The 12,333-nt window shown below is 38.2% G+C and overlaps 2 protein-coding genes across 5 annotated transcripts in view; one reads left to right on the forward strand and one right to left on the reverse strand.

The window, feature by feature from the left end:
* Window positions 1-5,165, forward strand: LOC148303289 (protein BCCIP homolog). Its single transcript, XM_088270221.1, has 5 exons — window positions 1-191; window positions 291-417; window positions 1,263-1,393; window positions 3,128-3,404; window positions 4,904-5,165. The coding sequence occupies exons 1-5, from the start codon at window positions 72-74 to the stop codon at window positions 5,137-5,139; spliced, it is 891 nt and encodes a 296-aa protein (XP_088126347.1). The 5' UTR covers window positions 1-71; the 3' UTR covers window positions 5,140-5,165.
* Window positions 5,166-9,224: 4,059 nt separating this feature from the next.
* The window catches only part of LOC148303290 (uncharacterized), a 33,402-nt gene continuing 30,293 nt past the window's right edge, over window positions 9,225-12,333 (reverse strand). For 2 of the 4 annotated variants that reach the window (XM_088270222.1, XM_088270223.1), the window contains exons 9-10: window positions 11,778-12,228; window positions 9,225-10,864 (exon numbers count right to left, since the gene is read on the reverse strand). In XM_088270222.1, the coding sequence (XP_088126348.1) occupies window positions 10,671-10,864; window positions 11,778-12,228 (645 nt within the window). In that variant the 3' untranslated portion in view covers window positions 9,225-10,670. The remainder of the gene's footprint in view (window positions 10,865-11,777; window positions 12,229-12,333) is intronic. The other 2 variants (XR_015838499.1, XR_015838500.1) reach the window with 2 other exon arrangements.

Consider the following 12,333-nt stretch of genomic DNA (forward strand, 5'->3'; position numbering starts at 1 on the left):
ACTCCTGTCAAAAAGACATTTACCTGAAGTGCGTGTTTTTGGTGCCGGGGATAACAATATCAATAATAAAAATGTCGAATCCTTTAAAAAAGCGGGCTTTTGGAGACAGTCCTATGAAACGGGACGATGCGAGTAGTGGTGGTTCAGAATCTGACAGTGAAAGTAATCCCGATATTTACACGGGAAACGAGGTACATATTTAACGTAATTACTGTCATAACCTCACATGTATTTCTTTTACGAATAATACACGATAACATATGTGATTTTGACAACGGGTCATGTTTTAGGAAATCCAAGTTGATTTTGAAGGCAGAAACCCGCAGGATTCGGACTTTCACGGCATCAAGGCGCTTCTGCAGCAGTTGTTTTTAAAAGCACATGTCAACCTGTCAGAACTTTCCGAGATTATCATAGGTTAGTTGTAAACCTCTATTTTACTCTACTATCACTAATTTTCTATACGGGCAGGCCTAGAGGATATGACGCTATACGCATTTATCCTGGCAAACGGTACCCATATTACTCTGCCCAGCACACGAACCTTAAATTCATCATGAAACCTTAAATTCATCGTGAAAACATGGATATTTATAAATTTAGCTACAATTTGGATGGGAATAAACCATAAATATTTTGTTTCGGTTTGTAATAAATTATCGCTTGATGAAGATCACCATAGGGATTTTTATCTAAATCTAACGGTGCTTGTGCACTACCCGTAATTTGACCGTCCGGCAGTCCGGTTTTGAAAAATAAAAGCGACTACGACAGTTTAGCGTGATCGGATTTACGCGCAACGTGTCCACGCACTGATCAAGAGCTCCGATCCGAAGAAAGATGCCAAGCCACAAAAGCAAAAGCACAAGCCAATCCAAGCCAATCATCTTTTTAAAACGCTAACTGACGTGCCGGACGGTAAAATTCCGTGTAATTCCGTGTAGTGCAATAACGCCCTAAGGATGGGAAAGGTGTTTCTACCAGTTGGGTCGATTGATGCCTAAGGACAGGAAGGGTATTTGTACCTTCTGCGCCGGCCTCATTTTAAAGGCAGAAAAGAAGGAATTATCCAATGTTTTTATATGGATATTATATACCAATCTCTTTGTTAAGGTCTTACTATGGTTACAAAATTATCAAATCCCGTCTCCAGCGATCCACAGGTGTAAAAAATACCTGTCTGAAAGGTGTTCAGATAATATGTTGCTGGTTTTGTTTCCATGTTTAGTAATTATTACAATTTTGTGTGATTTTGGTTTCAGGGCAACACAATGTTGGCAGTGTTATAAAACAAAGTGAATTAGATATGGCGGAAGATGACGTAGATGAAGAATATAATGACGCTAATGATGTATTTGGAATCACAACAGTTATCTCGCTAAACAACAGATTGGTAAATGCATTGCGCTTTAACTTTGTTTAATATGCAGGCACATAAGTCATGGTTTTTTTTTTAAAAAATAATTAGGTGAAATGAAGCATTGTCAATATTTTTAATTAAGTTTAACTCTGTAAATACTATTATTTCTTAAAATCGATTGTGTTATGTGTTTCTATGCATTCCGTAACATTTTCAAACACTGTATGAAAATGAAGCGAAATGCATCAAAACACATGTCACAATATATTTTTATAAATAGTGGCATTTACCTTGTTAAACTTAAATTAAAAATGGATAGATATTACGACAAAGTGCCTGCCAAATCAATTAATAAAAAATATTAAAACTATAAAGCTCATTTGGTGCAACAGTGCCTTAATTACACTTTTAGAAATATTACAGGAAACAGAAATGGTGCCATTTTACTCAATTCTACAATGACACTCGCGCCATCTCGCAGGATTTTGCCTCAAAATCAATTCTGTCCATGTTTCTCCCCATGTAAATAGTCTTTTTGCACATTTTGACATAATTAACCCTTCCCTTACGGTGCTAAAAACTTCCGCGTGCACCGGTGATATGTATGTTGTACACCATACGAAAATGTGGTTTAAAAACGGAAAAAATGTGAATATTCCTAAATATTCTTTTTATTGACCATAGTTGAAGTTGAAATATAACAATTTTGTAATGTTAGCTCTGGTAATTATCTGAAAAATAGTAAAAAAAATACATCACAAATATCCACAATAGCTAGCGCAGTGACATGACCTGCTCACTACTGGCGGAGCAAACACGTTACGACATGCGCGTATACTTATAAAGCACGCCACACGCACACACACAGAAACGTTTGTGTAGTGGTGATTTTATTCCCGATTTTTTCACAAAATATTTATTTCCGTCTCTGCGAATGAACAACTTTATATTGTAATACTTTCATGTACTACATAATTATTTTACGGAGGAATACAAAAATTCTGAGCCCGTATCTACTATATTTTATATTGATACTCTCATTTCAAAAGTCGAGTTGTAGTTAATACATATCACCGGGATGGGAATGTTAACTTGTTTTTTTTTTTTAAAGTGTAATTAATCTTTTAACCGCGTTAACTTTGTTCCTGAGAGACAGCCCGTGCCCCGGTTTTTAAATGATTACTTTCATCATGCATTTAGTTAAGAAACGATTTATTTTCCTAAACAAAAACGTTCAATGGGATTCATTGTGCCTTTTTGGTACTCTATAATACACTTGTGTCACATAATTCTTGAAATATGTCATAATATAAACAAATAAGATCGTAACATAAATAAATCAAAGTACGCATCGTGTGTCACTCTTACCCACTGGCGATGCTTAGCGTTGAGAGTGAGACAGATATAGCGCATGATTATGGCACGGACTAATTACCGACCTGCAAGAAAAATCAGGGATCTGTTCTTTTATTTATCCTTGTGATGTTACAAATTATTAGTCAGATATTTCAACAGATGTCATAAGGCTTAGGATTGACGTATTATTTTATCTAAAGTTCCACACCATGAAAAAATCCCTCCAAGTTAAACTGAGGTTCGAAACTTGGAGCAAAGTAAAAACACATACGGTTATGTCAGCCGCGTATGGGGCATGTTTTATGGAAACACATACGGTTATGCGAGCCGCGTGGATCTGGTTAAGTCATAGTTGCACCGAATGAGCGACATTTGGTTGACCGAAGTCTTGAATGTAGCGTGGTTGTTTAGGAACGCGAGTCGATCCAGCAAGTGCGCAGCCTGCTGTCGGAGCTGGCTGAGGCGCACGCGTCTCCGGGCACGCGTGCGCACGTGGCGCGCGTGCTGGCGGGGCGCTCCGCCCTGCTGCTCAGCGAACGCCTCGTCAACATCCCGCCGCAGATCAGCCTTCCGCTCTTCATGTCGCTGAAGGCTGAGGTGGATAAAGCGCAGACCAAGACGGAACACTTCGACTTCGACTACTTTGTGATGATCTGCAAAATGTACAAAGCCGACCCGTCTAAAACCTGTTAGTATATTTTTACATATAATTTTTTATAACATTTTGAATGTGTCCAAATACTTTTTCCGCCTCCGTGATGTAATTAATGGTAAGCATGTTTAGCTACCGTGCTGGAGGTCCTGGGTTTGATTCCCTGGGGGTGCTGAAATAAATATTAGTGAATTTACACTCTAATATTTATTTAATATTACTCTGGACTGGTCCCCGAAGCGCAGAAGTGATCACCTTGCATTCATTTAATTAATGATCAAGATAACATTGCTTCAATACGATGCATTGCCCTATGATCCATTGGGTGCGGGTAAGGGTTAGAGATATACACAACAAGTCAGGGGTCAAGTGATTTTTTCAGTCTTATATTTATTTAATATTATCCTGGACTGGTACCTGAAGCAAAGGGCTGATCACATTTCCTTTGTGTGTTAACAATCAAAATTACACTGTGTTAATACGATGCAGTGCCTCATGCACCATTGAGTGCGGATAAGGGTTAGAAGGAAGAAAACACTTGTTCAGAAATCTGGATTCCCGCAAAGAAAGCGTTAAATGAATATTTAAACCACAAATATTTTGACAATATTTAAAATAGGTATGCCAAATACTTAAAAGCGGTCAGGTTAGGAGTCGTAACAATCGGCGGGTATGTATGAGGCATGAACGTGGAAGAGGCGAAGAATGTTTGCAAGGACAGAGTGGTGTGGCGCTCTATTCTCTCTGCCTACCCCTGCGGAGAAGCGGCGTGATGGTTAGTTAGTTAGTTAGTTATATTTAAAATATTTAAAAAGCTTTGGATAAGATCAAGATATACAAAACTTGTGTCCGACCCATCATGACGTATGGAATCGAAAGTAGAGCAGACACCGCTGCCACAAAAAACACGCTTAGAGTGTCAGAAATGAAGACTCTGAGAAGCATAACAGGCAAGAGTCTTCGAGATAGATTGAGAAATGCCAAGATCAGGGAAATATGCGAGATCGAAGATGTCGTTAGGTGGGGAAGGCAACGAAGAAGACAATGGTATGCGCATGTGAGGAGAATGGTAGATGACTCCCGGGCAGACCACCAAAGAGATGGGCCGATAGCTGGGAATCGACGTCGCAGGAGGCTAATCCCTCTTAAAAACAGGCCGTAAGGCCTACAATAAGAAGAAGAAGAAGAAGAAAAAGCTTTGGTTCAATTTAAAAAAATTCAATTCAGGATTAATGTCTAAAATACAAATTCTACTATTTTTATTTATAATTTTTTTCAAAATGGCTTTCTCTCAGGGCATATTTTGTGTTCCTGTCTTTATAATGAAGGTGGAGACTGACCGGAGTATTTTGTTGTAACATAACGTCGTAACATTGCTCGCGGCGAGCATCTGAAACTATGGATGGAGCGCTTGGCTCGCTGTACTGACTGCCTGAATGCTCGCATCGTAACGTGTTACGTTATGACGAAATGTTCCGGTCAGTCTCCACCTTTAAAATACATAAATGCAAAGTTGTTTTCATCTTTTCTTACAGCTAAAAAGAACAAAAATAAGGAGCCACTCGCAATGTATTCAAATGCTGAAGAAGAGGTCATAGCGGAATTAGCCATCGACAGCTTCGAGTTCACCGTCAACACCGAGAAGGATTCGGGGCTCACGGGCAACTGGCTCGAGGAGGACAAGGAGCTGGTCCCGTGCCGGAAGGTCCTGATCCTGGAAGGGAAGAAGTTGGATGCCATCCTGGAAGCAATCAAAAATTTCGTCTCCTAATCTAATAAATATTTTTGTACAGAAAATGTCTTTCATTTAATTTTGTCGGAAAAATACATTTATAAAACTAGAATACATATCGGCAGTGTAAAGGCAAAGGGATATATCTGTCTCAGACCAAATTTTACAGGAGAGCAAAAACAAACTTGTGATATTAAATAACTCATTTGTTTTATGTATTTTTATATGCACATATCTTAATAAAACTAAATAAGTATTGCAACTACAGCTATATAAGGTTTCCAGATTATAAAATACACTATTTTGGACATTTTGTGAAACAAACTTAGAAAATTAAAAATTTGACAGATACATATACCCCTTTGCCTTTACACTACCGATATATACTATAGTACTGTATACAGTACAATAGTGAGCTTATTGCAATGAAGCAATATCTTCCAACCAACCATATTCCATATTCCCTTAGTATAAAAAGATGCATTGTCTCTTGCAACATCTTAATATACATTTTCCCAGGGGCATGCTTTCCATATAGGCAGAAAAGCAGTGCCTATCCTAACTTACCCACGTCACGTATAAAACCGCAACCAGTACCTACCCTACCCTAGTAAGTAGTACCTAGCTTGCCTTACTACCTTCCTCTGCTGCCTACCCTAGTAAGCAGTACCTAGCTTGCCTTACTACCTACCTCTACTGCCTACCCTAGTAAGCAGTAGCTTGCCTTACTACCTACCTCTACTGCCTACCCTAGTAAGCAGTAGCTTGCCTTACTACCTACCTCTACTGCCTACCCTAATCAGTAGTACCTAGCTTACCTTACTACCTACTCTACTGCCCACCCTAGTAAGCAGTACCTAGCTTGCCTTACTGCCTACCTCTACTGCCACCCTAGTAAGCAGTAGCTTGCCTTACTACCTACCTCTACTGCCTACACTAGTAAGCAGTACCTAGCTTGCCTTACTGCCTACCTCTACTGCCACCCAAGTAAGCAGTAGCTTGCCTTACTACCTACCTGTACTGCCACCCTAGTAAGCAGTAGCTTGCCTTACTACCTACCTGTACTGCCACCCTAGTAAGCAGTAGCTTGCCTTACTACCTACCTCTACTGCCCACCCTAGTAAGCAGTACCTAACTTGCCTTACTGCCTACCTCTACTGCCACCCTAGTAAGCAGTAGCTTGCCTTACTACCTACCTCTACTGCCCACCCTAGTAAGCAGTACCTAGCTTGCCTTACTGCCTACCTCTACTGCCACCCTAGTAAGCAGTAGCTTGCCTTACTACCTACCTCTACTGCCTACCCTAGTAAGCAGTACCTAGCTTGCCTATTCTCTGTGCACGCCACTACGTCCCCCAGTGGTTTGTATTTTGGGAAATAAAATAAGAATATACAATAATTAAAAGAACATTTTTCATGTATTCATATAACATTTATTATAAAAAATACTTAATTTAACTATGCATAAGGTATGGTAAGAAGTTTCTTAAAATAAATGGTATTTATTTCTATATACATAATATTTATGTAATTTCACTATTTGAAGTAAAAAAATATAAAAAAGAGTAATTAAAACAACTGACCGCAAATTAACTATGATCAATAACATGGCACATAGTGGTAAAATTTCTTAAAATTAATATTATAGACAATATGTATTAAGTCGCTCATTTAAAACAAATTTCAAAACATCGACCTTTTGGCAAAGCTGAAAATAGGTACATTAAACAAAAAATAAACTTAATAATTTTATACACAATATCTGGACACTTTTAAAAATGAAATCAACATATTTTTTTGGATAAATTTATCAATAACATATTAGTAACAAGTATTGCTTCAAAGTCAATGATATCATCCCAATTTAGCTAAAAGTCACTTTCTGACTAATGAATATGATATTGACCTTTCTCTGCCAATAATAATCAATTATGTTTGGCAGAGAAAGGTCAATTATAAGTCAATCACTATTTTTGTATATTTTTGCATATATCCATATATTGCATATATTGTCCGCCTCCGTAGTGTAATGGTCAGCACGCTAGGCTACCGTTCTGGAGGTCCCGGGTTCGATTCCCAAGGGGGGTAAAATGAATACAAGTGATTTTTTTTCACTGTAATATTTATTCAATATTACCCTGGACTGGTACCTGAAGCGGAGGGCTCATCACCTTTCCTTCATGTGTAAACGATCGAGATAACACTGCGTTTATATGATGCAGTGCCCTATGCACCATTGGGTGCGGAGAAGGGTTTTATTATTATTTGCATATATCATAAAAACCCTGAGATGAAGATCGGCAGCAAGATCAAGATATACAAAACTTGTGTCCGACCCATCATGACGTATGGAATCCAAAGTAGAGCAGACACCGCTGCCACAAAAAACGCGCTTACAGTGTCAGAAATGAAGACTCTGAGAAGCATAACAGGCAAGAGTCTTCGAGATAGAATCAGAAATGCCAAGATCAGGGAAATATGCGAGATCGAAGATGTCGTTAGGTGGGGAAGGCAACGAAGAAGACAATGGAACCATCCAGACTCCCCCACATAGCACTGTACGGCCAACCCCATGGTACACGACTCCCGGGCAGACCACCAAAGAGATGGGCCGATAGCTGGGAATCGACGTCGCAGGAGGCTAATCCCTCTTAAAAACAGGCCGCAAGGCCTATAATAAGATGAAGAAGATATCATAAAAACTGGATTTAGAAAATCCATTTGTTCGGTGTTATATGCAGAGAATTTTCGCTACAGCATTCATTTTCGTATGACTTGCCTGAATGGGAATGATATAACAATTTTTTATTAAAAATTACTAACATAAAGTAATTAGGAATATGCTTATAATATTAATTAACTTACTTTTTAAACTTTATAAAAATTTAGAAATGGTCTTTATTATGTATGTAGTTATTACTAGTGTTTAAAAAAAATACATAAAGTTTGAGGACACAACTTGTAAGTAGGATTGATCTAATTTGATTATAAAAATATCCATGCTTTGAATATCTCATTTTGAGAGAGAAAACCAAATAATTCATCTGATGTTTCCATTCTGTATAATTTTAATAAAGTCTATTGGAAATACTTTGATCGATTTCACAATTATCTTTCCAAATTCAATAAAAACAAATGCATAAAAGGCTAAATAAATGTAACTTTTATATAAAGCGAAAATGAAAAAAAAAACTTATTTGCAAAATATCACAAGACTAGATAAGCCGAGAAAAGTACATATTTTTTTATTATTTAACCTCCGAACTTTGATTTATTAAAACTAATATTATTTCATGTAAATATTTCTAATTCCCGATAACACAATGCATAACTTGCACTCAACATTACAAAAGCTATTATAAAAATAAGAAAAAATGATCAAATTTTAAGAATATTTTTAAATACTTTTATTTGTTGTATACATACTTTAAAGACTAATGAGAAAAGGCCTGAAATATACAGTGTGAAGTTTGTAGAAAATAGGGTGTTATTTTTGGGATAAAGTAGAATTCTGATCAATAAATGCATTTTTAGTTTGTAATTTTTATTTCTGTGCTACTTTTATGAATGCCTAAGGCACTTGTATTTGAAAACAGGAATCATGTTGTGGTAGGCTGTGGTCTGTGGTATATTAATATATATAAAGATAATTAAAACAAATGACTACGCTTATGCGAATACTTTCATTTCTTGTTAATTGAATTTTGTAGTATTTTCTATAATATTCCAAGATTATCTAAACGTCAATCACTTATTAAGTAGAATATAGATATTACAAAAAAACTCTAAAGATAATATCTAACAAGTATAATATTATCACTGGTAGAAATATATTATACATATCGCTCACTCCTTTCAAGAACGTCATAAATCAAAATACTTGATTTTTCAGGAGAACGTTTTTAAAGTTTAAGAATATAATACAATGTTTTAAAAATAAGTATCAAGCCACTTATTGAACTTTTTACTGCGCAGCAGATCTTTTTAGGTAAAACCTGAAGGTTTTTTCTCCATTTGAAAAATATTTAGTATATTTAAAAAAATAATTAAACAATACCTTTTCTTCAAAATGCAAAAACAACACTTTCTGCCCTGTAGCGGGTAAATATTAAGATAAAAATATGCCTCCTTTGCTGGGATATAGTACATTTTCTGGGCATTCCGAAAACATGCAGAACTGAAAATTGACGATTTTTGATTTATGACGTTCTTGAAAGGAGTGAGCGATATATGGTATGTTTTTTTATGTCCTTAGCAATAATAATGTTGTTATCTAAAATAATCATTTGGACATTAATTGATTCATTTATTAGTATCGTTCGTTTCAATTTTTGCCAGGCGTAGATTCAAAGGTATTTAAATGGTAATATTTATATTACAAATATCTTACTTCAAAACTACTCTTTGAAAATAGGAATCAAATTTATGCAGAATACAATTAAATTGAGAATCTTAGAATTATTGGTACATTACAATTTTTAACCAGTTCCCGGTCCATCCCGAGTAGTATTCGGATAGTCTTGTTTCCAATTGTTGGTGAGCACTTGACGGTTAACGCTCAACTAGAAGAAACTGCATAAAGGAGTAGTTATACATTTTATACTGCAAATTACTGCACTCAAATTAGCTAATTTCCAAATTGATTTATTCCTTTATTAATATTGAATTCATAAATAAAAAAAAACACTTCATTAATTTCATCAAATCGCATGTCCTAAAAGGTGAACCCTTGGGATTCATCACCAAAGTAAATTAAAAAAAACCCCTATGCAGTTGTTTGTCCGCCTCCGTAGTGTAATGGTCAGCACACTCGCCTACCGTTCTGGAGGTCCCGGGATCGATTCCCAAGGGGGGTAAAATAAATATAAGTGATTTTTTCACTATAATATTTATTCAATACTACCCTACACTGGTACCTGAAGCGGAGGGCTGATCACCTTTCCTTCATGCGTAAACGATCAAGATAACACTGCGTTTATATGACACAGTGCCCTATGCACCATTGGGGTGCGGATGAGGGTTTTATTATTTAATAGTGTCAGAAATGAAGACTCTAAGGAGCATATCTGGCAAGAGTCTACGAGATAGAATAAGGAACACCAGGATAAGGGAAATATGCGAGACCAAAAATGTTGTTAGGTGGGGAAGGCAATGGGACCATCCAGACTCCCTCACATTACACTGCATGGCCAACCCCAAGGTAGACCACTAAAGAGATGGATTGACACCTGGGAATCGACTTCGCAGGAAGCTAATCCCTCTTAAAAACAGGCCACAAGGTTCTACACCAAGCAGAAGAAGAAGAATAAAATAAAATATTTAAGGGTGAAGACTGACCGGAGCATTTCGTCGTAACGTAACATGTTACGGTGCGAGCATTCAGGCAGTCAGTACAGCGAGCCGAGCGCTCCATCCATAGTTTGGGATGCTTGCCGCGAGCAATGGTACGACGAAATGCTCCAGTCAGTCTCCACCTTAAAATGTAACTTTGCAAAATGATTGAGTGAAGACATTACTCGGAGGAGAAGTGAGATTCTGACTGACGCGAGGTGTGCGGGTTTACTTCCTTCGTCATTTGCCCTTGTCGGTGCTGTCCCGGGACTCCTTGTTGGCCTTGGTCTTGCGCCGGAAGGTCCCGAGGATGTTCATCATCTCCTTGAGGGCGGCCGACTCCTCGCGCGGCTTCTTGGGCGTGCTCTTCTGCTCCGTGGACTTGAGGTGGAAGCGCCCGCCCTTTATCTGGTTGATTATCTCGTCGATGGCACCTGAGAAGATGAATACAAATTTCACAATTCAAGTTTTACTCGGTAAATTTATATACAAATTCATCTCAACATATTGAGATGTCAAAAATAACTTCATCTATGGATGAAGAAGAATATGGAACATTTTGAGTGCGCCCAAATACTTGTTCACAAATCTGGATTATCTCCAATTATAGGAGTGTTTTTCATATTATTTTTGACATCTCATCAAAGATGAAGAAGAATATGAAAGTCTGGCCATTTACGGGGCTAACGACCGTCATAGGTTGGTTTACTTAAACCAGCCTATGACGGCCTATAAAAAAACAATTATTCTTTGACATCTCATCAAAGATGAAGAAGAATATGGAAGTCTAGGCATTTACGGGGCTGACGACCGTCATAGGCTGGTTTAAGTGATCACTTTAAACACGTGTAACATTCACCAATTCTACCCATTATTGACAACCACACTATTCAAATTCTTGGAAGTATGTCCAAATACACGTGTTTCGATGCATTCCGCATCATTTTCAACACCGTATGTAAAGCTGAGTCTAGATTTTAGAGTTGTGTCCTTGGGAGGTTGAAGGATGATGAAAGGGGGTAGGAGCTGTATCTTATTTAGTTTCTTTATTGTTTCTTGTTTATTTATTTAAAAAATTACCTTTAAAACATAAATAAAGAGGGTGGGTGTGTGTGAGTGTGTGTGTGTGTGTGTGTGCGCACGTGTTTGTGTGTGTGCGTGTGCGTGTGTGTGTGCGTGTGTGTGTGTGAGGATGTGTGTTAGAGTGAGAGTGAAAGGGTATGATATAAAATGGAATATGCTGGAAGGAAAAGGAGTATATTCACTTTCTTTAGTAAAATTAAGGTTACAAGGTTTGTCTGAATCGCAAAAACGGTTCATACATTATTCAACAACGAATCGACATACCTCCGGACGGCCGTTTCTTCTCCGTGGAGGCTTGCTTCAGTCCCAGGAGATTGGCCATATCGGCGATGGCGGAATTGTTGCTCTCACCCTTCCCGTTGGCCGGCAGGAACATGGGCGGCGGTGGCGGCGGCGGCGGGGGGAGGGGGGGCGGCGGCGGTGGCGGTGCAGCTACCGAATCGCTACTCGACAGCCTTGCCGAATTCTCATCGCCAGCATTGCTCTTCTTCTCCTCAGCGTGAGAGGTAATATTGGCCTTCTGGGCGTCTTCGTAGATGGAGACGCGGCTGAGGACGGATCGGCGGTTGTTGAGATTCGTCCCTCGCAGTTCCTCGAGTTTGAGCTCCGCCTTCTGGGCCCGCTCGTTCGCTCTGATGATGTCGTCCTCGGCGAGATTCAGCTTCTCTTGCAGGATGAACACTTCGTTTTCTGTCTCGCGATCGATGAGTTTCTCCTGGAAAAGATATGAGAGATTAGTCCATTAGAGAATGTAGTTTAACATACAGTAAAACTACCATAAAATGATCTTGTATTTATTTAAATTTTCCCAATAACTAAT

Source organism: Brachycentrus maculatus, unplaced genomic scaffold (assembly GCF_059751285.1).
Source record: "Brachycentrus maculatus isolate JH-2025_06_01 unplaced genomic scaffold, ASM5975128v1 h1tg000374l, whole genome shotgun sequence".
NCBI classification, from domain to species: Eukaryota; Metazoa; Arthropoda; class Insecta; order Trichoptera; family Brachycentridae; genus Brachycentrus; species Brachycentrus maculatus.

Bases quoted from the DNA above. Each gene is read 5' to 3' on its own strand.
- LOC148303289 (XM_088270221.1), top strand. From the start codon at position 72: ATGTCGAATCCTTTAAAAAAGCGGGCTTTTGGAGACAGTCCTATGAAA. The intron at 192-290 runs GTACATATTTAA...GTCATGTTTTAG, and splicing joins ATATTTACACGGGAAACGAG to GAAATCCAAGTTGATTTTGA. The intron at 418-1,262 runs GTTAGTTGTAAA...TTTTGGTTTCAG, and splicing joins ACTTTCCGAGATTATCATAG to GGCAACACAATGTTGGCAGT.